The sequence below is a fragment of the Rhinichthys klamathensis genome, unplaced genomic scaffold, assembly GCF_029890125.1.
Source record: "Rhinichthys klamathensis goyatoka isolate OS25496 unplaced genomic scaffold, OSU_Roscu_1.1 h1tg000011l_1, whole genome shotgun sequence".
Taxonomy (NCBI): domain Eukaryota; kingdom Metazoa; phylum Chordata; class Actinopteri; order Cypriniformes; family Leuciscidae; genus Rhinichthys; species Rhinichthys klamathensis.
In genome coordinates this window covers 20,961,660-20,989,390 of record NW_026606564.1, presented here as the reverse complement: position 1 = coordinate 20,989,390, position 27,731 = coordinate 20,961,660, and the positions used below count along the sequence as shown (strand labels likewise).

The 27,731-nt window shown below is 44.0% G+C and overlaps 1 protein-coding gene across 1 annotated transcript in view; it reads right to left on the bottom strand.

Annotated features, from left to right (window-relative positions):
- pth1r (parathyroid hormone 1 receptor) overlaps positions 1–27,731 on the bottom strand; it is a 139,160-nt gene that overhangs the window by 27,184 nt on the left and 84,245 nt on the right. The window contains exons 3-4 of the mRNA XM_056266354.1: positions 14,420–14,530; positions 217–341 (exon numbers count right to left, since the gene is read on the bottom strand). Coding sequence (XP_056122329.1) covers positions 217–341; positions 14,420–14,530 — 236 coding nt within the window. The remainder of the gene's footprint in view (positions 1–216; positions 342–14,419; positions 14,531–27,731) is intronic.

Below are 27,731 nucleotides of genomic sequence, written 5' to 3'. Positions count from 1 at the left end.
CAATGTAAACGAGCTGATGTAACTAAAAACATTGACTAAGTTAAGCTGAAGTTACTGTAACATGAATGTTGAAATGTCTTATACACTGTAAGACAAACCTGAAAAGCGAAGAAAAGTTTGATTTCATGTCATGTTTGGAGTCAAGAGTACCGACATCTACTATATCCACATATCTGAAATGCTAGAGTTCAGCGGCTGTAAGGTCACAGGTCTTACCCTCTCTTGGTTCGGGTTGTAATGGGTGAGGAACTTGGCGCACTCGCTGTAGTTCGCCCAGGTCTTGTTGTTGTTCGAGGCCAGTTCCCAGGTCCCGTTGAAGTCACAGCGCCGGTAGGCATGGCCTGGAGACACAGCACACACACATCCTCTAGTCGTGTCTTCGGGACATTCACACATTGATTTACAGAGCTCCTATTAGCATCCAACAGCGGTACAAATATGGATTCAATTATTGATTAAAGGAATACAGTACAAAACAACAACCGTAACTGTGCATAGAGTGAGCAAGATGTCCAATTAGTGCTTTTGTATGCAGGTCTCTAGCTAGTGTAATTAATGCATCTCTAAAGCGCCGCTGTAAATACTATTCTGCAAGTAAATCTGCTCGAAATGTGTTGTATTCATTTCCACTGTCAGGGAACCTCACTTTAAGGATAGGGTGTTAAAGGGCTGGTATAATGCCCTTTTCACAAGATGTAAAATAAGTCTCTGATGTCCCCAGAGTGTGTGTGTGAAGTTTTAGCTCAAAATACCCCACAGATATTTTTATATAGCATGTTAAAGTTGTCACTTTTTAAGGGTGAGCAGAAACGCACCGTTTTGTGTCTGGCCCTTTAAATGCAAATGAGCTGCTGCTCCCGGCACAGGGGGCGGAGCTACAAGAACTCGAGTCCTTTTACCTCACACACACACACACACATGCACTGAACATTTCAAAGACTTTTAGCCTATTTTGTTCAAACCGGAGTCAGACAAAGATAGAGAGACTCAAGAAGTGACAACATGTAGAAGCAACAGGACTTCTCTGAATGGCTAGTTGATGAATTTATGTAGCTGATGTGGAGTTATCTTCTAGTCATTGATTAGCATATTCTGTCATGATAATCTATAAATCGTGTTCAGCGGGCGGGGTTTATGTAAATCACACTCAACCACCCCTTTAAATTATTGTTCTAACTCAAGTTAAACAAACAGCAACATTACACTAAACTAAACTTGAAAAGGTGGAAAAACATAATAGGACCCCATTAATGCAAATGATATACAATACAAATCTAGTTCAAATTCATGGCTTGTTGTGTACGTATTTTGCCACTGAAAGAACGCAAAGAAGAAAGATTTTTAATCAGTTTCATTAATAATATCGGTGAAATATCGGTTCAAGATATCGGTGAACATGAAGATTGGTTGAAGTTGTACATAAAATAAAGATTATTGTAGAATGTTTTGCAAGAAACTACTATTTTTCTACTTCAAAATGTCAAGTTTAATCCAATCCAATATGTTTCTTTGATTATGCAGTTTCTGAGTGAAAAGGGTCTTAAAGTAAATCCTACACCAGATGTGAGTATCCAGACAGAAGTCTGATCACTCCAGCACCGCTGAATACTGACACGACTCCAGTGAACTCAGGTTTATATGGGTTTCTCCCTCGGATTGTTTGCTGATGCTATTCTTATTTATTTGGCACTTTGGCACTTTCTGCTAAATGAATAAATGTAAATGTAATGAAGTGAGGATTCACGCCGCTAGTTCTCAGCTCACCGTCCAGGCACACAATGTATTTGCTTTATGAAAACGTATGTATGGACATATTTGGGAATGTGTGTCTGGAAGACGTGAGAAGAGTTGTGAACGCTCAGTAAGAGGAGAAAAACACAGATGCATTGTGAACTAACATGAACAAACAATAAACAGCTGTATTTTATTAACTAACATTAACAAAGATTAATAAATACTGTAACTAATGTGTTGCTCATTGTTAGTTCATGTTAGTTAATATATTAACTAATGTTAACTAATGGACCTTATTCTAAAGTGGGTTACACTTTGTTTTAAGGTGTCCGTGTTACCGTGTAATTATATATTTAAGTAATATTAATGTACTTACTATAGGGTTAGGGCAGGATTAGGATTGGTTGAGGGTTAGTTGCATGTAATTATGCATAATTTACTGTTATTACTATCGTAAGTACATGTAACATATGTAACAAGGACACTGTAAAATAAAGTGTTACCGTAAAGTGTTACCATTATTTTCTGACGTTATTTATTTGTCACTTTGGCACTTTCTGCTAAAAGAATAAATGTAAATGTCCTGAAGTTAGGATTCGCGCTGCTAGTTCTCAGCTCACCGTCCAGGCACACAATATATTTGAGATATGAATTTATGAGATTCTGGAGGTCATCTGGTATTGTCATGGGAGTGTGGTGTGGTGCAGACACGTGTCAGTTAAGCACAGGTTCTGGAGGTCATCTGGTATTGTCATGGGAGTGTGGTGTGGTGCGGACACGTGTCAGTTAAGCACAGGTTCTCGAGGTCATCTGGTATTGTCATGGGAGTGTGGTGTGGTTCAGACACGTGTCAGTTAAGCACAGGTTCTGGAGGTCATCTGGTATTGTCATGGGAGTGTGGTGTGGTGCGGACACGTGTCAGTTAAGCACAGGTTCTGGAGGTCATCTGGTATTGTCATGGGAGTGTGGTGTGGTTCAGACACGAGTCAGTTAAGCACAGGTTCTGGAGGTCATCTGGTATTGTCATGGGAGTGTGGTGTGGTTCAGACACGTGTCAGTTAAGCACAGGTTCTGGAGGTCATCTGGTATTGTCATGGGAGTGTGGTGTGGTTCAGACACGTGTCAGTTAAGCACAGGTTCTGGAGGTCATCTGGTATTGTCATGGGAGTGTGGTGTGGTTCAGACACGTGTCAGTTAAGCACAGGTTCTGGAGGTCATCTGGTATTGTCATGGGAGTGTGGTGTGGTTCAGACACGTGTCAGTTAAGCACAGGTTCTGGAGGTCATCTGGTATTGTCATGGGAGTGTGGTGTGGTGGGGACACGTGTCAGTTAAGCACAGGTTCTGGAGGTCATCTGGTATTGTCATGGGAGTGTGGTGTGGTGCGGACACGTGTCAGTTAAGCACAGGTTCTGGAGGTCATCTGGTATTGTCATGGGAGTGTGGTGTGGTTCAGACACGAGTCAGTTAAGCACAGGTTCTGGAGGTCATCTGGTATTGTCATGGGAGTGTGGTGTGGTTCAGACACGAGTCAGTTAAGCACAGGTTCTGGAGGTCATCTGGTTTTGTCATGGGAGTGTGGTGTGGTTCAGACACGTGTCAGTTAAGCACAGGTTCTGGAGGTCATCTGGTATTGTCATGGGAGTGTGGTGTGGTGCGGACACGTGTCAGTTAAGCACAGGTTCTGGAGGTCATCTGGTATTGTCATGGGAGTGTGGTGTGGTTCAGACACGAGTCAGTTAAGCACAGGTTCTGGAGGTCATCTGGTATTGTCATGGGAGTGTGGTGTGGTTCAGACACGTGTCAGTTAAGCACAGGTTCTGGAGGTCATCTGGTATTGTCATGGGAGTGTGGTGTGGTTCAGACACGTGTCAGTTAAGCACAGGTTCTGGAGGTCATCTGGTATTGTCATGGGAGTGTGGTGTGGTTCAGACACGTGTCAGTTAAGCACAGGTTCTGGGGGTCATCTGGTATTGTCATGGGAGTGTGGTGTGGTGGGGACACGTGTCAGTTAAGCACAGGTTCTGGAGGTCATCTGGTATTGTCATGGGAGTGTGGTGTGGTTCAGACACGAGTCAGTTAAGCACAGGTTCTGGAGGTCATCTGGTATTGTCATGGGAGTGTGGTGTGGTGCGGACACGAGTCAGTTAAGCACAGGTTCTGGAGGTCATCTGGTATTGTCATGGGAGTGTGGTGTGGTGCAGACACGTGTCAGTTAAGCACAAGTTCTGGAGGTCATCTGGTATTGTCATGGGAGTGTGGTGTGGTGCGGACACGTGTCAGTTAAGCACAGGTTCTGGAGGTCATCTGGTATTGTCATGGGAGTGTGGTGTGGTGTGGACACGTGTCAGTTAAGCACAGGTTCTGGAGGTCATCTGGTATTGTCATGGGAGTGTGGTGTGGTGTGGACACGTGTCAGTTAAGCACAGGTTCTGGAGGTCATCTGGTTTTGTCATGGGAGTGTGGTGTGGTGTGGACACGAGTCAGTTAAGGACAGGTTCTGGAGGTCATCTGGTTTTGTCATGGGAGTGTGGTGTGGTGTGGACACGTGTCAGTTAAGGACAGGTTCTGGAGGTCATCTGGTATTGTCATGGGAGTGTGGTGTGGTGCGGACACGAGTCAGTTAAGCACAGGTTCTGGAGGTCATCTGGTATTGTCATGGGAGTGTGGTGTGGTGCGGACACGAGTCAGTTAAGCACAGGTTCTGGAGGTCATCTGGTATTGTCATGGGAGTGTGGTGTGGTGCGGACACGTGTCAGTTAAGCACAGGTTCTGGAGGTTATCTGGTATTGTCATGGGAGTGTGGTGTGGTGCGGACACGTGTCAGTTAAGGACAGGTTCTGGAGGTCATCTGGTATTGTCATGGGAGTGTGGTGTGGTGCGGACACGAGTCAGTTAAGCACAGGTTCTGGAGGTCATCTGGTATTGTCATGGGAGTGTGGTGTGGTGCGGACACGTGTCAGTTAAGCACAGGTTCTGGAGGTCATCTGGTATTGTCATGGGAGTGTGGTGTGGTGCGGACACGTGTCAGTTAAGGACAGGTTCTGGAGGTCATCTGGTATTGTCATGGGAGTGTGGTGTGGTGCGGACACGTGTCAGTTAAGGACAGGTTCTGGAGGTCATCTGGTATTGTCATGGGAGTGTGGTGTGGTGCGGACACGTGTCAGTTAAGCACAGGTTCTGGAGGTCATCTGGTATTGTCATGGGAGTGTGGTGTGGTGTGGACACGTGTCAGTTAAGCACAGGTTCTGGAGGTCATCTGGTATTGTCATGGGAGTGTGGTGTGGTGCGGACACGTGTCAGTTAAGGACAGGTTCTGGAGGTCATCTGGTATTGTCATGGGAGTGTGGTGTGGTGCGGACACGAGTCAGTTAAGCACAGGTTCTGGAGGTCATCTGGTATTGTCATGGGAGTGTGGTGTGGTGCGGACACGTGTCAGTTAAGCACAGGTTCTGGAGGTCATCTGGTATTGTCATGGGAGTGTGGTGTGGTGCGGACACGTGTCAGTTAAGGACAGGTTCTGGAGGTCATCTGGTATTGTCATGGGAGTGTGGTGTGGTGCGGACACGAGTCAGTTAAGCACAGGTTCTGGAGGTTATCTGGTTTTGTCATGGGAGTGTGGTGTGGTGCGGACACGTGTCAGTTAAGCACAGGTTCTGGAGGTTATCTGGTTTTGTCATGGGAGTGTGGTGTGGTGCGGACACGTGTCAGTTAAGCACAGGTTCTGGAGGTCATCTGGTATTGTCATGGGAGTGTGGTGTGGTGCGGACACGAGTCAGTTAAGCACAGGTTCTGGAGGTCATCTGGTATTGTCATGGGAGTGTGGTGTGGTGCGGACACGAGTCAGTTAAGCACAGGTTCTGGAGGTCATCTGGTATTGTCATGGGAGTGTGGTGTGGTGCGGACACGAGTCAGTTAAGGACAGGTTCTGGAGATCATCTGGTATTGTCATGGGAGTGTGGTGTGGTGCGGACACGTGTCAGTTAAGGACAGGTTCTGGAGGTCATCTGGTATTGTCATGGGAGTGTGGTGTGGTGCGGACACGTGTCAGTTAAGCACAGGTTCTGGAGGTCATCTGGTATTGTCATGGGAGTGTGGTGTGGTGCGGACACGAGTCAGTTAAGCACAGGTTCTGGAGGTCATCTGGTATTGTCATGGGAGTGTGGTGTGGTGCGGACACGTGTCAGTTAAGCACAGGTTCTGGAGGTCATCTGGTATTGTCATGGGAGTGTGGTGTGGTGCGGACACGAGTCAGTTAAGGACAGGTTCTGGAGGTCATCTGGTATTGTCATGGGAGTGTGGTGTGGTGCGGACACGTGTCAGTTAAGCACAAGTTCTGGAGGTCATCTGGTATTGTCATGGGAGTGTGGTGTGGTGTGGACACGTGTCAGTTAAGCACAGGTTCTGGAGATCATCTGGTATTGTCATGGGAGTGTGGTGTGGTGTGGACACGTGTCAGTTAAGCACAGGTTCTGGAGGTCATCTGGTATTGTCATGGGAGTGTGGTGTGGTGTGGACACGTGTCAGTTAAGCACAGGTTCTGGAGGTCATCTGGTATTGTCATGGGAGTGTGGTGTGGTGCGGACACGAGTCAGTTAAGCACAGGTTCTGGAGGTCATCTGGTATTGTCATGGGAGTGTGGTGTGGTGTGGACACGTGTCAGTTAAGCACAGGTTCTGGAGGTCATCTGGTATTGTCATGGGAGTGTGGTGTGGTGCGGACACGAGTCAGTTAAGGACAGGTTCTGGAGATCATCTGGTATTGTCATGGGAGTGTGGTGTGGTGCGGACACGTGTCAGTTAAGGACAGGTTCTGGAGGTCATCTGGTATTGTCATGGGAGTGTGGTGTGGTGTGGACACGTGTCAGTTAAGCACAGGTTCTGGAGGCCATCTGGTATTGTCATGGCGAGTCAGTTAAGCACAGGTTCTGGAGGTCATCTGGTATTGTCATGGGAGTGTGGTGTGGTGCGGACACGAGTCAGTTAAGCACAGGTTCTGGAGGTCATCTGGTATTGTCATGGGAGTGTGGTGTGGTGCGGACACGTGTCAGTTAAGCACAGGTTCTGGAGGTTATCTGGTATTGTCATGGGAGTGTGGTGTGGTGTGGACACGTGTCAGTTAAGCACAGGTTCTGGAGGTCATCTGGTTTTGTCATGGGAGTGTGGTGTGGTGTGGACACGTGTCAGTTAAGGACAGGTTCTGGAGGTCATCTGGTATTGTCATGGGAGTGTGGTGTGGTGCGGACACGTGTCAGTTAAGGACAGGTTCTGGAGGTCATCTGGTATTGTCATGGGAGTGTGGTGTGGTGCGGACACGAGTCAGTTAAGCACAGGTTCTGGAGGTCATCTGGTATTGTCATGGGAGTGTGGTGTGGTGCGGACACGTGTCAGTTAAGCACAGGTTCTGGAGGTCATCTGGTATTGTCATGGGAGTGTGGTGTGGTGCGGACACGTGTCAGTTAAGGACAGGTTCTGGAGGTCATCTGGTATTGTCATGGGAGTGTGGTGTGGTGCGGACACGAGTCAGTTAAGCACAGGTTCTGGAGGTTATCTGGTTTTGTCATGGGAGTGTGGTGTGGTGCGGACACGTGTCAGTTAAGCACAGGTTCTGGAGGTTATCTGGTTTTGTCATGGGAGTGTGGTGTGGTCTGGACACGTGTCAGTTAAGCACAGGTTCTGGAGGTCATCTGGTATTGTCATGGGAGTGTGGTGTGGTGCGGACACGAGTCAGTTAAGCACAGGTTCTGGAGGTCATCTGGTATTGTCATGGGAGTGTGGTGTGGTGCGGACACGAATCAGTTAAGCACAGGTTCTGGAGGTCATCTGGTATTGTCATGGGAGTGTGGTGTGGTGTGGACACGTGTCAGTTAAGCACAGGTTCTGGAGGTCATCTGGTATTGTCATGGGAGTGTGGTGTGGTGCGGACACGAGTCAGTTAAGGACAGGTTCTGGAGATCATCTGGTATTGTCATGGGAGTGTGGTGTGGTGCGGACACGTGTCAGTTAAGGACAGGTTCTGGAGGTCATCTGGTATTGTCATGGGAGTGTGGTGTGGTGCGGACACGTGTCAGTTAAGCACAGGTTCTGGAGGTCATCTGGTATTGTCATGGGAGTGTGGTGTGGTGCGGACACGAGTCAGTTAAGCACAGGTTCTGGAGGTCATCTGGTATTGTCATGGGAGTGTGGTGTGGTGCGGACACGTGTCAGTTAAGCACAGGTTCTGGAGGTCATCTGGTATTGTCATGGGAGTGTGGTGTGGTGCGGACACGAGTCAGTTAAGGACAGGTTCTGGAGGTCATCTGGTATTGTCATGGGAGTGTGGTGTGGTGCGGACACGTGTCAGTTAAGCACAGGTTCTGGAGGTCATCTGGTATTGTCATGGGAGTGTGGTGTGGTGCGGACACGTGTCAGTTAAGCACAGGTTCTGGAGGTCATCTGGTATTGTCATGGGAGTGTGGTGTGGTGCGGACACGTGTCAGTTAAGCACAAGTTCTGGAGGTCATCTGGTATTGTCATGGGAGTGTGGTGTGGTGTGGACACGTGTCAGTTAAGCACAGGTTCTGGAGATCATCTGGTATTGTCATGGGAGTGTGGTGTGGTGTGGACACGTGTCAGTTAAGCACAGGTTCTGGAGGTCATCTGGTATTGTCATGGGAGTGTGGTGTGGTGCGGACACGAGTCAGTTAAGCACAGGTTCTGGAGGTCATCTGGTATTGTCATGGGAGTGTGGTGTGGTGTGGACACGTGTCAGTTAAGCACAGGTTCTGGAGGTCATCTGGTATTGTCATGGGAGTGTGGTGTGGTGCGGACACGAGTCAGTTAAGGACAGGTTCTGGAGATCATCTGGTATTGTCATGGGAGTGTGGTGTGGTGCGGACACGTGTCAGTTAAGGACAGGTTCTGGAGGTCATCTGGTATTGTCATGGGAGTGTGGTGTGGTGTGGACACGTGTCAGTTAAGCACAGGTTCTGGAGGCCATCTGGTATTGTCATGGGAGTGTGGTGTGGTGCGGACACATGTCATTTAAGCACATCTTCAGGAGGTCATCTGGTATTGTCAATGGGAGTGTGGTGTGGTGCGGACACGTGTCAGTTAAGCACAGGTTCTGGAGGTTATCTGGTATTGTCATGGGAGTGTGGTGTGGTGTGGACACGTGTCAGTTAAGCACAGGTTCTGGAGGTCATCTGGTTTTGTCATGGGAGTGTGGTGTGGTGTGGACACGTGTCAGTTAAGGACAGGTTCTGGAGGTCATCTGGTATTGTCATGGGAGTGTGGTGTGGTGCGGACACGTGGCAGTTAAGGACAGGTTCTGGAGGTCATCTGGTATTGTCATGGGAGTGTGGTGTGGTGCGGACACGAGTCAGTTAAGCACAGGTTCTGGAGGTCATCTGGTATTGTCATGGGAGTGTGGTGTGGTGCGGACACGAGTCAGTTAAGCACAGGTTCTGGAGGTCATCTGGTTTTGTCATGGGAGTGTGGTGTGGTGTGGACACGTGTCAGTTAAGCACAGGTTCTGGAGGTTATCTGGTTTTGTCATGGGAGTGTGGTGTGGTGTGGACACGTGTCAGTTAAGCACAGGTTCTGGAGGTCATCTGGTATTGTCATGGGAGTGTGGTGTGGTGTGGACACGTGTCAGTTAAGCACAGGTTCTGGAGGTCATCTGGTTTTGTCATGGGAGTGTGGTGTGGTGCGGACACATGTCAGTTAAGCACAGGTTCTGGAGGTCATCTGGTATTGTCATGGGAGTGTGGTGTGGTGCAGACACGTGTCAGTTAAGCACAGGTTCTGGAGGTCATCTGGTATTGTCATGGGAGTGTGGTGTGGTGCGGACACGTGTCAGTTAAGCACAGGTTCTGGAGGTCATCTGGTATTGTCATGGGAGTGTGGTGTGGTGCGGACACGAGTCAGTTAAGCACAGGTTCTGGAGGTCATCTGGTATTGTCATGGGAGTGTGGTGTGGTGTGGACACGTGTCAGTTAAGCACAGGTTCTGGAGGTCATCTGGTATTGTCATGGGAGTGTGGTGTGGTGCGGACACGTGTCAGTTAAGCACAGGTTCTGGAGGTCATCTGGTATTGTCATGGGAGTGTGGTGTGGTGTGGACACGTGTCAGTTAAGCACAGGTTCTGGAGGTCATCTGGTATTGTCATGGGAGTGTGGTGTGGTGCGGACACGTGTCAGTTAAGCACAGGTTCTGGAGGTCATCTGGTATTGTCATGGGAGTGTGGTGTGGTGCGGACACGAGTCAGTTAAGCACAGGTTCTGGAGGTCATCTGGTATTGTCATGGGAGTGTGGTGTGGTGTGGACACGTGTCAGTTAAGCACAGGTTCTGGAGGTCATCTGGTATTGTCATGGGAGTGTGGTGTGGTGCGGACACGTGTCAGTTAAGCACAGGTTCTGGAGGTCATCTGGTATTGTCATGGGAGTGTGGTGTGGTGCGGACACGTGTCAGTTAAGCACAGGTTCTGGAGGTCATCTGGTATTGTCATGGGAGTGTGGTGTGGTGCGGACACGTGTCAGTTAAGCACAGGTTCTGGAGGTCATCTGGTATTGTCATGGGAGTGTGGTGTGGTGCAGACACGTGTCAGTTAAGCACAGGTTCTGGAGGTCATCTGGTATTGTCATGGGAGTGTGGTGTGGTGCGGACACGAGTCAGTTAAGGACAGGTTCTGGAGATCATCTGGTATTGTCATGGGAGTGTGGTGTGGTGCGGACACGTGTCAGTTAAGGACAGGTTCTGGAGGTCATCTGGTATTGTCATGGGAGTGTGGTGTGGTGTGGACACGTGTCAGTTAAGCACAGGTTCTGGAGGCCATCTGGTATTGTCATGGGAGTGTGGTGTGGTGTGGACACGTGTCGGTTAAGCACAGGTTCTGCAGGTCATCTGGTATTGTCATGGGAGTGTGGTGTGGTGCGGACACGTGTCAGTTAAGCACAGGTTCTGCAGGTCATCTGGTATTGTCATGGGAGTGTGGTGTGGTGTGGACACGTGTCAGTTAAGCACAGGTTCTGGAGGTCATCTGGTATTGTCATGGGAGTGTGGTGTGGTGCAGACACGTGTCAGTTAAGGACAGGTTCTGGAGGTCATCTGGTTTTGTCATGGGAGTGTGGTGTGGTGCGGACACGAGTCAGTTAAGCACAGGTTCTGGTATTGTCATGGGAGTGTGGTGTGGTGCGGACACGAGTCAGTTAAGCACAGGTTCTGGAGGTCATCTGGTATTGTCATGGGAGTGTGGTGTGGTGTGGACACGTGTCAGTTAAGCACAGGTTCTGGAGGTCATCTGGTATTGTCATGGGAGTGTGGTGTGGTGCAGACACGTGTCAGTTAAGGACAGGTTCTGGAGGTCATCTGGTTTTGTCATGGGAGTGTGGTGTGGTGTGGACACGTGTCAGTTAAGCACAGGTTCTGGAGGTCATCTGGTATTGTCATGGGAGTGTGGTGTGGTGCGGACACGAGTCAGTTAAGCACAGGTTCTGGAGGTCATCTGGTATTGTCATGGGAGTGTGGTGTGGTGCGGACACGAGTCAGTTAAGGACAGGTTCTGGAGATCATCTGGTATTGTCATGGGAGTGTGGTGTGGTGCGGACACGAGTCAGTTAAGCACAGGTTCTGGAGATCATCTGGTATTGTCATGGGAGTGTGGTGTGGTGCGGACACGAGTCAGTTAAGCACAGGTTCTGGAGGTCATCTGGTATTGTCATGGGAGTGTGGTGTGGTGTGGACACGTGTCAGTTAAGCACAGGTTCTGGAGGTCATCTGGTATTGTCATGGGAGTGTGGTGTGGTGCGGACACGAGTCAGTTAAGGACAGGTTCTGGAGATCATCTGGTATTGTCATGGGAGTGTGGTGTGGTGTGGACACGTGTCAGTTAAGCACAGGTTCTGGAGGTCATCTGGTATTGTCATGGGAGTGTGGTGTGGTGTGGACACGTGTCAGTTAAGCACAGGTTCTGGAGGTCATCTGGTATTGTCATGGGAGTGTGGTGTGGTGCGGACACGTGTCAGTTAAGCACAGGTTCTGGAGGTCATCTGGTATTGTCATGGGAGTGTGGTGTGGTGTTGAAACGTGTCAGTTAAGCACAGGTTCTGGAGGTCATCTGGTATTGTCATGGGAGTGTGGTGTGGTGTGGACACGTGTCAGTTAAGCACAGGTTCTGGAGGTCATCTGGTATTGTCATGGGAGTGTGGTGTGGTGCGGACACGAGTCAGTTAAGCACAGGTTCTGGAGGTCATCTGGTATTGTCATGGGAGTGTGGTGTGGTGCGGACACGTGTCAGTTAAGCACAGGTTCTGGAGGCCATCTGGTATTTTCATGGGAGTGTGGTGTGGTGCGGACACGTGTCAGTTAAGCACAGGTTCTGGAGGTCATCTGGTATTGTCATGGGAGTGTGGTGTGGTGCGGACACGTGTCAGTTAAGCACAGGTTCTGGAGGTCATCTGGTATTGTCATGGGAGTGTGGTGTGGTGCGGACACGTGTCAGTTAAGCACAGGTTCTGGAGGTCATCTGGTATTGTCATGGGAGTGTGGTGTGGTGCGGACACGAGTCAGTTAAGCACAGGTTCTGGAGGTCATCTGGTATTGTCATGGGAGTGTGGTGTGGTGCGGACACGTGTCAGTTAAGCACAGGTTCTGGAGGTCATCTGGTATTGTCATGGGAGTGTGGTGTGGTGCGGACACGAGTCAGTTAAGCACAGGTTCTGGAGGTCATCTGGTATTGTCATGGGAGTGTGGTGTGGTGCAGACACGTGTCAGTTAAGCACAGGTTCTGGAGGTCATCTGGTATTGTCATGGGAGCGTGGTGTGGTGCGGACACGTGTCAGTTAAGCACAGGTTCTGGAGGTCATCTGGTATTGTCATGGGAGTGTGGTGTGGTGCGGACACGTGTCAGTTAAGGACAGGTTCTGGAGGTCATCTGGTATTGTCATGGGAGTGTGGTGTGGTGTGGACACGTGTCAGTTAAGCACAGGTTCTGGAGGTCATCTGGTATTGTCATGGGAGTGTGGTGTGGTGCGGACACGTGTCAGTTAAGCACAGGTTCTGGAGGTCATCTGGTATTGTCATGGGAGTGTGGTGTGGTGCGGACACGTGTCAGTTAAGCACAGGTTCTGGAGGTCATCTGGTATTGTCATGGGAGTGTGGTGTGGTGCGGACACGTGTCAGTTAAGCACAGGTTCTGGTGGTCATCTGGTATTGTCATGGGAGTGTGGTGTGGTGCGGACACGTGTCAGTTAAGCACAGGTTCTGGACGTCATCTGGTATTGACATGGGAGTGTGGTGTGGTTTGGACACGTGTCAGTTAAGCACAGGTTCTGGAGGTCATCTGGTATTGACATGGGAGTGTGGTGTGGTTTGGACACGTGTCAGTTAAGCACAGGTTCTGGAGGTCATCTGGTATTGTCATGGGAGTGTGGTGTGGTGCGGACACGTGTCAGTTAAGCACAGGTTCTGGAGGTCATCTGGTATTGTCATGGGAGTGTGGTGTGGTGCGGACACGTGTCAGTTAAGCACAGGTTCTGGAGGTCATCTGGTATTGTCATGGGAGTGTGGTGTGGTGCAGACACGTGTCAGTTAAGCACAGGTTCTGGAGGTCATCTGGTATTGTCATGGGAGTGTGGTGTGGTGCGGACACGTGTCAGTTAAGCACAGGTTCTGGAGGTCATCTGGTATTGTCATGGGAGTGTGGTGTGGTTCGGACACGAGTCAGTTAAGCACAGGTTCTGGAGGTCATCTGGTATTGTCATGGGAGTGTGGTGTGGTTCGGACACGAGTCAGTTAAGCACAGGTTCTGGAGGTCATCTGGTATTGTCATGGGAGTGTGGTGTGGTGCGGACACGTGTCAGTTAAGCACAGGTTCTGGAGGTCATCTGGTATTGTCATGGGAGTGTGGTGTGGTTCGGACACGAGTCAGTTAAGCACAGGTTCTGGAGGTCATCTGGTATTGTCATGGGAGTGTGGTGTGGTGCGGACACGTGTCAGTTAAGCACAGGTTCTGGAGGTCATCTGGTATTGTCATGGGAGTGTGGTGTGGTTCGGACACGAGTCAGTTAAGCACAGGTTCTGGAGGTCATCTGGTATTGTCATGGGAGTGTGGTGTGGTGTGGACACGTGTCAGTTAAGCACAGGTTCTGGAGGTCATCCGGTATTGTCATGGGAGTGTGGTGTGGTGCGGACACGTGTCAGTTAAGCACAGGTTCTGGAGGTCATCTGGTATTGTCATGGGAGTGTGGTGTGGTGCGGACACGTGTCAGTTAAGCACAGGTTCTGGAGGTCATCTGGTATTGTCATGGGAGTGTGGTGTGGTGCGGACACGTGTCAGTTAAGCACAGGTTCTGGAGGTCATCTGGTATTGTCATGGGAGTGTGGTGTGGTTTGGACACGTGTCAGTTAAGCACAGGTTCTGGAGGTCATCTGGTATTGTCATGAGAGTGTGGTGTGGTGCGGACACGTGTCAGTTAAGCACAGGTTCTGGAGGTCATCTGGTATTGTCATGGGAGTGTGGTGTGGTGCAGACACGTGTCAGTTAAGCACAGGTTCTGGAGGTCATCTGGTATTGTCATGAGAGTGTGGTGTGGTGCGGACACGTGTCAGTTAAGCACAGGTTCTGGAGGTAATTTGGTATTGTCATGGGAGTGTGGTGTGGTGCGGACACGTGTCAGTTAAGCACAGGCCAGCGGCTGCAGGCTCACCTTTGTGGTTGAAGTCATATATGTACTCCGGACAGGCGGTGGACACCATCCTCCCAGGAAGACCCTCGGGCCAGCACACGATGCCATCCCACTCTGGCGAGCAGAAACCCTCTACAACACAGAGAGGATTGACATTTAGATGGACTGAACTTCAGCAATACAACAATAACCTCCTCCGCTAACTGAGCACAGAGCTATAGAGGAGGGAATGAGGACACATTTAGATGTGCTCTTCCTGAAGCACAATCTTCACTACTTTATCTGCTCAAGTGTCAAACACTGTGACAATGTACCGCTGTCTTTCGTTCAATGCACTGCTATCTTGTCTGCCCTTTACGTGCATGCACTTTTGTAGACTGAAGTCCACCCTAAATGACATTTATAATCTATCTTACTTCAGTAATCTGATGCACAAACCCATGCTATGTGGATCACGACTCGAGTGAAAAGGCAGTAGATGGAAGGATAATGAAATGCAATGTTTTGGTAAAATGCAGCAAAGTTTGACCACACTAGACGATGAAAGCTATTACGCGTCGTCCACTAGTGATCAGATCAACGACACCGCATGTTAATATCAGGTGTAAACAGGGCCTTGGAGACTTTCAGGAGTGAAGCGCCTTGCACACAACAATCACCAGGATTCATCTGTCTTCAGAAGTCCTACAGTATATCACTTTTTCGTGCATGCTATTACATTATACATTCAGTACATTTGGTTACAATTGAAAGGTCTCTTTGTTTGAGAGTATTACATTTAAGTACTGAGTAATATTAATTAACTACATGTACTTAGGGTTAGTTATATGTATACTACAGTAACTACATGTAACGTGTAACAACGACACTGTAAAATAAAGTGTTACCTGACATTATATCTACTTGAAATTAGATATGTAATAATCATATTAGACCATATCGCAACTTCAATAGCAGCAAATCTGAAGTACACAATAAGTACATTTTAATTCTACTATGTAAGTGTTTATTAGTTTAATTCCCCCTGTAGTCCCCTGTAGTCAATAATTGTATCCTTTAAAACTAATCTTTGATCACCAAAATGACATATTCAAAGGTTTTTCCTTGAAAAACTAATCTTCATGCCTTAAAATATCTTGAATGTAACTCGACACCCTTGCCTCATTTATTATGTGTGGTTCTATGAATATGCAAATGAGCCCCGCCTCCACTCACTCATTGCTGTAAACTCCAATGTATAAATACAACTACATACTGTATATATATAATAAATAAAAATAATAATAATAATATATATATATACACTCACCTAAAGGATTGATAGGAACACCTGTTCAATTTCTCATTAATGCAATTATCTAATCAACAAATCACATGGCAGTTGCTTCAATGCATTTAGGGGTGTGGTCCTGGTCAAGACAATCTCCTGAACTCCAAACTGAATGTCAGAATGGGAAAGAAAGGTGATTTAAGCAATTTTGAGCGTGGCATGGTTGTTGGTGCCAGACGGGCCGGTCTGAGTATTTCACAATCTGCTCAGTTACTGGGATTTTCACGCACAACCATTTCTAGGGTTTACAAAGAATGGTGTGAAAAGAGAAAAACATCCAGTATGCGGCAGTCCTGTGGGCGAAAATGCCTTGTTGATGCTAGAGGTCAGAGGAGAATGGGCCGACTGATTCAAGCTGATAGAAGAGCAACTTTGACTGAAATAACCACTCGCTACAACCGAGGTATGCAGCAAAGCATTTGTGAAGCCACAACACGCACAACCTTGAGGCGGATGGGCTACAACAGCAGAAGACTCCACCGGGTGCCACTCATCTCCACTACAAATAGGAAAAAGAGGCTACAATTTGCAAAAATGTTGCCTGGTCTGATGAGTCTCGATTTCTGTTGAGACATTCAGATGGTAGAGTCAGAATTTGGCGTAAACAGAATGAGAACATGGAACCATCATGCCTTGTTACCACTGTGCAGGCTGGTGGTGGTGGTGTAATGGTGTGGGGGGTGTTTTCTTGGCACACTTTAGGCCCCTTAGTGCCAATTGGGCATCGTTTAAATGCCACGGCCTACCTGAGCATTGTTTCTGACCATGTCCATCCCTTTATGGCCACCATGTACCCATCCTCTGATGGCTACTTCCAGCAGGATAATGCACCATGTCACAAAGCTCCAATCATTTCAAATTGGTTTCTTGAACATGACAATGAGTTCACTGTACTAAAATGGCCCCCACAGTCACCAGATCTCAACCCAATAGAGCATCTTTGGGATGTGGTGGAACGGGAGCTTCGTGCCCTGGATGTGCATCCCACAAATCTCCATCAACTGCAAGATGCTATCCTATCAATATGGGCCAACATTTCTAAAGAATGCTTTCAGCACCTTGTTGAATCAATGTCACGTAGAATTAAGGCAGTTCTGAAGGCGAAAGGGGGTCAAACACAATATTAGTATGGTGTTCCTAATAATCCTTTAGGTGAGTGTATATATACATATATATTCGTGCTGCCAGTAGCATCATAATGTGCTTGTCTGTATTGAGGCAAAAATGGTGGGAGGCTCAGTTAACCTTTTTAACAATCGCCCTTTAGTTTCTCTCGAATATACATTATACATTATACATATACTACATCAAACGAACATGCACAAGTATACCGTGATTCCAAAAACATTTTTTTGAGCGACTGAGATATGTGAAAATGAACTGATATTACCATAAATCACTTTGTGCTCTCAGGCTACAGCTTTAACCCTTGTGCATCCATTAAAAAAGTTACACATAGGTACATAGTGGACAAAAATGTCTGTCATAAAATGTTAAGCTTGGGAGCACAGACTTAAGTTTGGTCTCATTTTAAAGAAGACCTGTGGCAGATTATTGCTGAAGTAAAAAAAAATAATTTAAAAGTAAATCCAAAAAACATTATATAGGTTTAAGTTTATGAAAATGATTTATGATCATTATTTTATATAAAATGTATATTTTATGAAACATGTTGAACTCTAAAACGGCTAGAAAATAAAAGTCATAAATCTAAATAAGTCGTGTTCCAAATTTGAGGATGATATCTCAAAAGATGAGCTTTTGGTAAGAGTTTGTTTAGGCGCAGTAACACATTTTCCCCATTGGGTGCAGCAAAACTCCACTGGTGCACACAGTGATTGGATTTGTTATTTGCAGTTGAGTTTCTTTCTCTCAATATTACAAACACACACACATGCACACACACACATATTTTTTTTATAACACACATACTAACCACACACTGATATCCATACCAACACACCCACACAAATATCGTTCCTCTCTCAATATTACAAACACACACACTTGCATACACACAAATATATATTTTTTTATAACACACATACAAACCACACTCAGACCAACACACCCACACAATTATCATTGCATAATTTATCCAATTTGCTCTATAATATGCCGAAGCAGAAAACAGGAATAAAGCGAGTATTTGCTTTATAGGCCAAACCTGAGAAAATGGCTCCATCTGGAAAAAAAATAGTCAAATTTAAAATTTTGAAGCCTTGCCAACAGAATGAAAGCCTCTTAACAAAGATTGCATCATTTTATAGTTAAATGGCCCAGGGATTAAAAATAGCAGTTTTAATGGGTTTCAATGGGGCCATTTTTGTCCAAAAGGCGCTGAGTGGGAGTATTTTGTGTTACAAGTGCAAAACAGATTTTTTAAGGGAAATGATGGTGAAATAGTAAAATTCCAATAAAAATACACACCTGTACCAAATTTTATGCAGTTAGCATTAACAGCATTAGCATTAGGATTAACACAGGCAAAGCGATAAAAAATGTCCATACGAATGAACAATGTTGATTAAATTCAAGACTTACAGTGATACAAATGATTATTTTTCTGTTCTTGCGCCACTTCTATCCATTTTGGTCATGTGACAGATTGTGAACAAATCTAAAATGCTAAACAAAAGCTAATAATATAAAGTCATTAGCCTCGTTTTATCACCCCATTTTCATTTTTGCTCTTTGCTCAACACAAGTTTGCTGGATTTCACTTTACCCGAGTGTCACACTATCATCCATAGCACATGTGACACCATCTTTCAAACTGGAGCATAAATCTCTTTCAGTTGCTTAAAAATACACAGCAAACTTTTATCTTCCCTTTTTTCTTTGTTTTACGACGTGCCAGAGCTTCCCACGTCAGGCCAAACTGACACCCAGAGCTTGTGTTCCTGCTCTACAAACAATGCTTCATGTCATTCACCTCTGTGAAGATGAAGAACACAATAATGAAGCTTAGATCTAGACCACCTACAATATTACAAAGTCTGTTCTTGAATGCAAGAATGAAAAATGGCCCGGTTTGACAAAGAACCGAAAGACCTGGAAATACATCAATGACACAATCTTGAATGAGTCTGAATGACTGAAGATGACACATTTATATGCACTGTAAATACTTTAGTATTAGCTGTTCTGTTGGAGGATGCAGACCTCTGGTAAAGTCAAGGGTGCTCAAGCTTTGGGCTGTCCCAGCTGGGCATGACCCTTGGCTTTGCCTGTGCGAACGGCCACTTATTTGCGACCCTTGCCTGTCCTCCATCTAGGGGAACCTCTTACTCACAGACCTAGCTTATATTATTGCAAAAGAAGCTTATGTTTTTCTATGCATCTATGCTAGTAAACTTTACAGCGCCGCCCTTACTGGAAATTAGCGTGTCACATTGTTTGCATGCTTGCTGCTGCTTTGCTGTCATAAAAAAATAACTTGACTATAATATTTGCAGATGCAATAGTTTTAGGGTTCATCATGAATATTTAAGAGATGTAAATGTGGCTACCAGAACAATGAGGACACCAATGTTTCCCAAAGAGAGAGTCTTTCTCTGAAGCTATGCAATTGCTCAGCTCAACACGTGAACACATATGATTCTAATTGTATGAATGAATTCATTGTCTTCTCTTACCAAGTTCACAACGACACAGTATTATCATTCATAACAGTTTAGTTATACTCAATCTTCATGAGCAACAACATTACTCTTCCTTTTGCATTTCTGAGAAACTAACTTTAAACCCAAACTTGGATCTGTTCACTTCACACATTACGGTAACACTTTACAACAAGGTCATTAGTTAACATTAATGTATTAACTAACAATGAGCAATACATTTGTTACAGTATTAATTAATCTTTGTTAATGTTTGTTAATATAAATCCAGCTGTTCATTGTTTGTTCATGTTAGTTCACAGTGCATTAACTAATGCTAACAAAAACAACCTTTGATTGTAATAACGTATTAGTAAATGTTGAAATGAACATTAACTAAGATTAATAAAAGCTGTAGAAGTATTGTTCATTCTTAGTTCATGTTAACTAAGGTATTCTCCATTAGTATATTACTGATATTGTTTCTCATGCATGATCGAGCTCCTAGACTTCTATAAATATATTAAGGTAATAACTTAACACATATTTATATACAGGCACAATGAATAGACTCACACCAGCTTATTATATGCTAATATCTATTTAACTCATTGCCTTCTATAGTATCTTAAGGTCAAATGCACAAACTGTTACTGTAAAGAGCTATTTCTACTGGATTTAACACATACAAAATTAAATGTGTTGGTATTAATGAATGTATTTAGGTTAATTCAGTGATGTTGAATAGTAAGTTTGACTTAAAAGTAAAAGTTCATTTAGATCAGTCATTTTTTTTATATGCTTATATAGTTAATTATTTCACTCGTCGCATCATGCACAGCTTGTTAAATATCAAACATGCTTCATTTAGGAACTGATAAATGACCCTTGTAAATTGAGACGTTTTGTGATTTGGAATAATGATGTTAACCTTCAGAGGAAGACTTGTCAACCGCCAACACCGAACCGAATCATTTACAGTTGCTCATTGGCCGCAGATCCAACAGAGACCAATCAGCTTGAGCCGTCTGGTGCATGATGTCATAGCTAGCAGACTGCGTTGAGGACCAGCGCCATCTAGAGTTTGCTAACAGAACTAGATACTTATTCAGCTTCATCTCACTCGTGCTTCCTCTCTCCTCGCAGAAATGACAGAAATGCCTTTTTGGGTTTTTTCCCCCCACATTTTCTTGGCAGCGCGAGTATTTCTGGCTTTGCTTTCGGTCGCTGTTATTGAAACCAGCTGCCCCCAACTTGCCACAAATAACTAGTTGAGGATAAATCTCGGCGTATGGCTTTACTGCAGATCCATTATTTTCCTACGCCTGTAATTAAAGATTTTCAGAGGGAAAATCAAAGCGTATGATGGAGCACATTTACCATGCCTGGAGACCAGCTTGTCAATCTTTGCAAATGTAATGAAAGGCGAGCTTCAGACAACAGGCCTGTTTCGCAGGACGCTCGTCCTGGAGGGAGTGTGCCGTGTGTGTTTCACATTTCCAACAATAGCCAAACGTGGAGGTTTTCATCTCACGTATAGAGCGTTGGGCCGCAGACGACCTCCAGTAGCCCTCTGGTTTCAGATGCAGAAACACCACATATATAATTTCCCCAAACCCAAGGTTATGAGGAAGCTATAACCGTTTCTGATGAGGTTGTGGCTATTGATGATGTCATTTGGGGTTTCTGAATAATATTTATCTTCTTGCCCCCTTCTCACATGAGATTCAGAACGGCTGGCCTGAATTGTGCCGGGGGGTTTTGATATATGAACGCTTTTATAGCAATCTGGTGGTGTTATTTTACACCCGACCGCAAAGTTTGAGCGTCAGGCTATTTTCACACACAGGCCAGAGAGTCTCAGGGCTTGTGCAAGCCACATCCCGGCGCTGTGCGACCCGGGCTAAACCTCAGTGTGTCTCTCTCAATGGGAACCTTGTTCATGCCCCGCCATGGAGACTTGGTCTTAACCGAAGCACAAACGTGCAATAATAACAAATAAGAGCTTCGCCGCGCAGCCTGGCCTTGAGTTGAGGTCGACTAGAATAGATGGACCGACTCAGCTCACTATTTGCTGAGCAAACACCCGATGCAATGCTAATAATAGTTGTCTCAACGGTTAGCGGAGACGTGAACGGCAGTATAGGAACGTCAAGGGTGGTCTCACGAAGACAAGGGCAGAAGACATCGCCGAATCAGTCTCTCCGCGCGACGTAGCGGCTAGCCGTTTCCGCTGGGTGAGGAGTGCTTGGAAATAGACTTGTTTTTACTGTAGGAAATCTCCTTAATGTGCTTTGACACACATTTATTGTGCTAGGGCCAGAACTGTCCTTGGCAATACCTCACAAAAGCAAGAGAACAGTGAGAATTGCTTCGACGGCGACGGAGATAAAGACAGTTTGTGTAAAATTCGAGTTAGAGACAAAAGGGAAGGGAAATGTGCAAACTGCTTGTGTTATGTAGGGTCGCAGTGATGCTGGAGTGCATCACAGGGCTACACACACACACACACACACACACACACACTCATCCAGAACAGATGTGTGAATCTGACAGTGTTTTATCCCGTTGGTTGTTGTATTGCTGCAGTTTGGAAATGAAATGTCACCGTTGACAATAGTGTGCCACCCACAGTAAACCAGTGACAGTGCTAACAGAAGCAAATGTGACATTAAACACATTTGCTGCAGAAACCGTGCCATTTCAGCTTGATCCGGCTTTGACCTCGCACTGGATTACACCTTGAAGATATGCCAATGCACAAATCTTAATCATTCTTTTCAAATTGGCTTTCAAATGTATTTTCCAAGGTAAAAACGTTTATTATTTTTTCTTATAGACACGCACCTGAACTAATCTTGCCTTGTCATGCAAAGGTCAAATTTCAAAGATAACGTTTTTCATGCATACAAATTGTTTTATATATTGCAGTGTTTGTAATTGTAATTTTTTTTTAATATTTGAGTTTTTTTTTTTTTTAAACTCGTTTGCAAACTAATCCTAGTGTCGTCTCGAGGTCAATATTTATCAAAACATATTTAACTGTGTGGTATTTGGATGGCTATAACAGGGTCATTTGAAAAGATTACCCAGAAGCCTATAATTCCTGAACAAAGCCTCGAGAACGTCAATGAACTTCATGAAAGAGGCATGCACACCTTTAGGAGGACTGGGCCATAGCTGACAATACAACACTTACAAATGATTAAAACACTATATTTCTATGGTAAGATTCCTGAAATCGCTGAAAATGCTCTGTTTCATCTCTGCTTACAGACTTGCTACATAATATATTTTTACGAGTATAGTTAAAAGCCCTAAAGCGCTTGAACCCTGATGATATTTTTTTTAAACAAATGAATAGATCCAAACTTTTTTAAAAAAAATCATTGTCCCATCCTTGACCCAAATTAAAAATGCATTGCAACCCTCACCGGTGACTTCTGGTCTCAGAAAAAGACTCCATGAACAGTGTGTGTGAGAGAGCGCATGCGCCGCCTGGTTTCTCCGGCTGGTCTGAGATCAGACAGACGTGTGCACCCTTCCAAAAGGGGTCAGAAAACAGCCACCAGAAAGAGCGCAGAGTCATCAGGTAAACGGGTCAGATGTGACTCACCACAGGGCCGAGAGCAGCAGAACATCTCTTCACATTACTGAGTAACCCTGGCTGTTCTCCACAGCTGAACGCTGCAGTTGACCTATGCTATTAATTGACTGCATGAGACTTACAGCCAGCGGATCTGAGATGCAACATCCTGAACAAACAGAAGGATTTCTAAAACTATATTTTTGTGTGTAAGGTATTTTTAAATAAGCAAAGACTATCAAGTGCAAATGGCGATAGATGGTATTTATATACACTACCAGTCAAAAAGTTTCGATTGGTAAGATTTTGAATGTTTTTAAAAGAAGTCTATTAAAACAAAACAAAAAAACAGTAATATTGTTAAATATTATTACAATGTTAATCAGCTGTTTTCTATGTGAATATACAGTAAAGTGTAATTTATTCCTGTGATCAAAGCTGAATTTTCAGCATCATTACTCCAGTCTTCAGTGTCACATGATCCTTCAGAAATCACTCTAATATGAGGATCTGATGAAACATTTATGATTATTATCAGTGTTGAAAACAGTTATTTACATTCTTTTCAACACTGATAATAAAAATACATTCAGGATATTTTAAGGCAAGAAGATTTTTTTTTCAAGGAAAAACATTTAAATATGCCATTTTGGTGATCAAAGATGAGTTTTAACTTAGGGATACAATTATTTACTACAGGGGGACTTATTTGTAGATCAACAATCAGACAAGCAAAGATTGGCTCAGATTGGCGCACTGAACTTTCTCAAATCATCCTGGATAAGGAGGGGTAGCTTGTGGCGTTTCTGCCAGCTCATTGAAGCAAAAGGTGGTAATACTCCCAAAGGTTTATGCATCATAACTGTAAGAAATTCAAGGTAATTGTTTCAGTACTGGTACAAAACTGGAAACAGTATCAAATTGTGAAAATAATTTTTAAAAACCTCAGATTTCAGGTGTGCGTTTCTCGTAACTCGCTGCTCAACCACCACAGTATGACGCATCACTGGAGAAATGACCTGCTAATCACGGCCGTTTCACAAAGCTGCAGTGAGTTAGAAATCGTGATCAGTCTGCCAAGCCTTGAAGAACATAAAATAGCCTCAGACTTTTGGACCCCACTGTATATTATAATTATTCCTGTCTGTTATTCATCATTTCAAATTTCGAAAGTAATCTGCAAACCAAAGTAGACTGAAACACTGAAAATGGTTTTGAAAGAGTGAAAGGAGCACAGTTGTCCATCTTGGCAGTGACACGAAAGAGATGTCGGGAGGCATTACGTGTGACAGAGCTCAGACAAGCTCACGTCGACTGCATCTGAATGAGAAGTCATGTGAGTGCCAGGTCTCTGCTTAGCATCTCCTCTAATAGGAGATATTGGACCATCTCCGGCCTCCTGAAGCCTTCATGACAAGCCTCTGCGGCTGGACTAACTCAAGACTCAACAGGACTGCCATTAAACACGTATAATCTTCACTTCTGTTTCGTTCTCATTTGAATAATCCATAGCTACTAATTGACACGGGTAGCGTTTCCAAAAGTGAGATGAGTGACAGAATGATCGAATAGCCAAGAAGCTTTAATTAAAACAAAGGGCGATACACCACTACAACATCCCATTAACTTCAGCACAGAGCAATGAAGAAAGAGGCAGGCGATCACTGGAACAGGGAACAGGTGAGAACTAATTAGAAACCATGGTAACAAGCGAGCACTCAGGCAAAGACTGTGGCTGAATCCGAAATTGCCCCCCTATACCATCAGATAGGGTGTTATTTGAGGGACAGCCATTAGTAGTGGTGTCCATAGTGGACATTATTGAGTGCACTCATTCAATCCCACAATGCACCGCAATAACGAGTGTACAGCCGATGTATGCTGTCCAAATTCGCTCACTCGTTTTCATTAATTTCTTCAAGTGAACTGTATTAGTGGACTACCATAGGGAATAGTGATTGAGGGTTTTCGGATTCAGCCAGTGACAAAGAAAACCATGACCTAGAAACTAAACAGGAACATGAAGGTTGACACTAATGTACGGTGTCATTTAAACTCGGACTCAATGCATTTCCATGACTTTTCCAGTCAACTGTGAATACCGGATAACAAGGAGGTCAAAATCATTTGAGAAAGATTGCACACAAAGCTGCATTTTCCATATTTTACACATAAAATGTTCTATAGAAATTACAGTCACACTTTATATTAGTCAGCATAAAATTGAAAGTTTTACACTACAAAAATTAACTACACTTTTTGATATACTTTTTAAATGTAATTAAAACCCCTCTTCAAGCTGATATGCGACGAGAACAGTAAAATAACCTGCAGCATGTCCTGATAACATCTGCACACAATCATTTCATCTGTCTAGGATTTTAGTGTTTGGCAAAATACAATACTTATAAGCATATTTTAAACCATCATATATAATATGTAATGCAGTGGAGAAAGGTGATACTCTAATTTGAATATAAAATCCTGTATAACCATAGTTATTCTAAGCCTTGGAAACGTCCTCTTTCTCTTTGACTAACGCACTGCAGCTCGTGTCATGTTTCATTCAGGTTTGCATCTAAAACTGAAAAGTCAAGCACATTTACCCATTGTGTAAGAGATTCCATAACATTCACTCCAGTTTGGACAAAAACCTCCCTAACTGCTTCATGCTGCGAGGCAAAAGTGACTTAACACAAGTAAAATAAGCCTGTGATGAGAAGAAAATAATACAGCAGTCTGGCTATGACAATAGGCCACCAGAAAAGGTTATTTAAAAGCTTTTGAGACAGTGCTCCAGGGACTGAAGTGACCACAGTGAAAGGAAACTGAGGTTGCCATAAAAATATAACCCCGTCACACACTCTTCTATTCCCAGATCTCTATTTAGCGTGGCAAATCACCCAAAAGGGATTACACAGAACTGTGCTATGCTGTTTTCCATTTAGCAGCTGCTGTTTTCTCTTTTCTGATGTTGTTCTGATGGGGGGGGGGGGGGGGGGGGGATACATAATATTCAATAAAAATAAACATGAAAAAGACTTATTCATGTTTCTTTTTTATTCATTTTTATCGATTGCAAGAATTAACTAGATTAATCACACATTATTTTTTTCTGTGATTAATCACGATGAATCGGCATTAAAAAAAACTAACGTTTTTAATATATTTTATAATGTAATAATTTCACAGTTAATCTCTAAATGAATGTAGAAACAACATAAAGACAGTATATTTTATAGGTAGGAAATACATACACTGAAAAAAATTTGGAGTAGGATTTACTTGAAAAAAGCTTGTTAACTTTTTTTCACTCAGAAAATGCTAGTAAATTTACAACGATTTGCCAAGTAAAAACCTAAACATATGTATCAGTAGCTTTAATTAGAAATATTTAAGTTAAATTTACTTGGAATATGGAATTAAGTAAACTTTACTTAACCTAGTCAAGTGAAAGTAACAAAGTAAATAAGAAATTTTAACTTGGCTAGTAAAAGGTTGAGTAATATCAATTTAGTTGAAAATTCCTTTGCATTACATTTCACTCAAACAATTATAATATTGAAATACCAGTATGTGCTTTACTTAGAACTTCTAAGAAATTTATACTACATCATGTCGGATGTTAAACATCATGTGAATGCAAAGACCTCAATACTTGGTAGAAAATACACAATGACGGTAACATTTGATGGATCATTTTTGTGTTTGAATGTGTCATTTTGAGCAGAAAATTTACTCGAAATGTCATAAAATGGCAAGTTACTATAATCCTAACAACAAAAGCAATGATAAAACAGTGTAAATACAGCTGGAAACCAGTGAAAAATCAACCTCATTAATTATTCAAGGTCCAGTGCATGATGGGAACCCCAGTATCAGAAAAGTTGAGTAATTTTTACTTAATTTTATTAAGTTATTTATTTATTTATTTATTTATTTTATTTACAGGGTCAATGCACATTAATAAACAAGTGTAAACGTGCCAGAATTAGCCCAAAAGGCTATTTTTCATCCGTAGACCCTTGACAGAATGTTAAATAGTCACCCTAAAAACAGAGACAGAGCATCACACATATACACATCATAAAAAAAATACAATAAAAAAAATATATATATATATATATTAATAATAATAATAATAATAATAAACATATATTATCTAAAACAAAGTAAACATGAGAGAAAGGAAAGAGAGAGAGAAAGATGGCAACACAAGAGAGCAACAAAGCCAAGAACAATTAGTCAAAATAGCCTAAGTCTATTGTCAAGAATACAATACTAATGTTGACAGTGCTGAATTGTCAGTAACCATTTTTTAAGATGAGACCGAAAAGAACCAAAAGCATGTAATCGTCTAATTGTTGATGGGACGGAGTTCCATTCCCTTGCAGCTTTGACCGAAAACACAGACTGGCTAAAGGTACTTCTTTTGAGAGGGATAATACAGTCCCCTCTTTCCCCACCCCTTGTAGATCGGTGAGCAGTTGTTCTAAGGTTCACAAACTGTTTTAATGGTGAAGACAGGCTATGTATAGTCTTAAACAGCAAACAGATATGTACATATTTTATCAAGTTATCCCAGCTAAGTAAGTTGTATTTTTTTAATATTGAGCAGTGATGAAACCGAACTGATTTCTTATCGAGAGTTTTTAGTGATTGTTTATACAAAGACTCTAGTGGTTTCAGAGTAGTAATACTAGCTTGCGACCAAGTAGTTAAACAGTAGGTAATATGAGAAATAATCATGGAATGCATATACATCAAAGCGGCTTCAGACGACATATAATCTCGAATAAATTTAAAATTTGATAA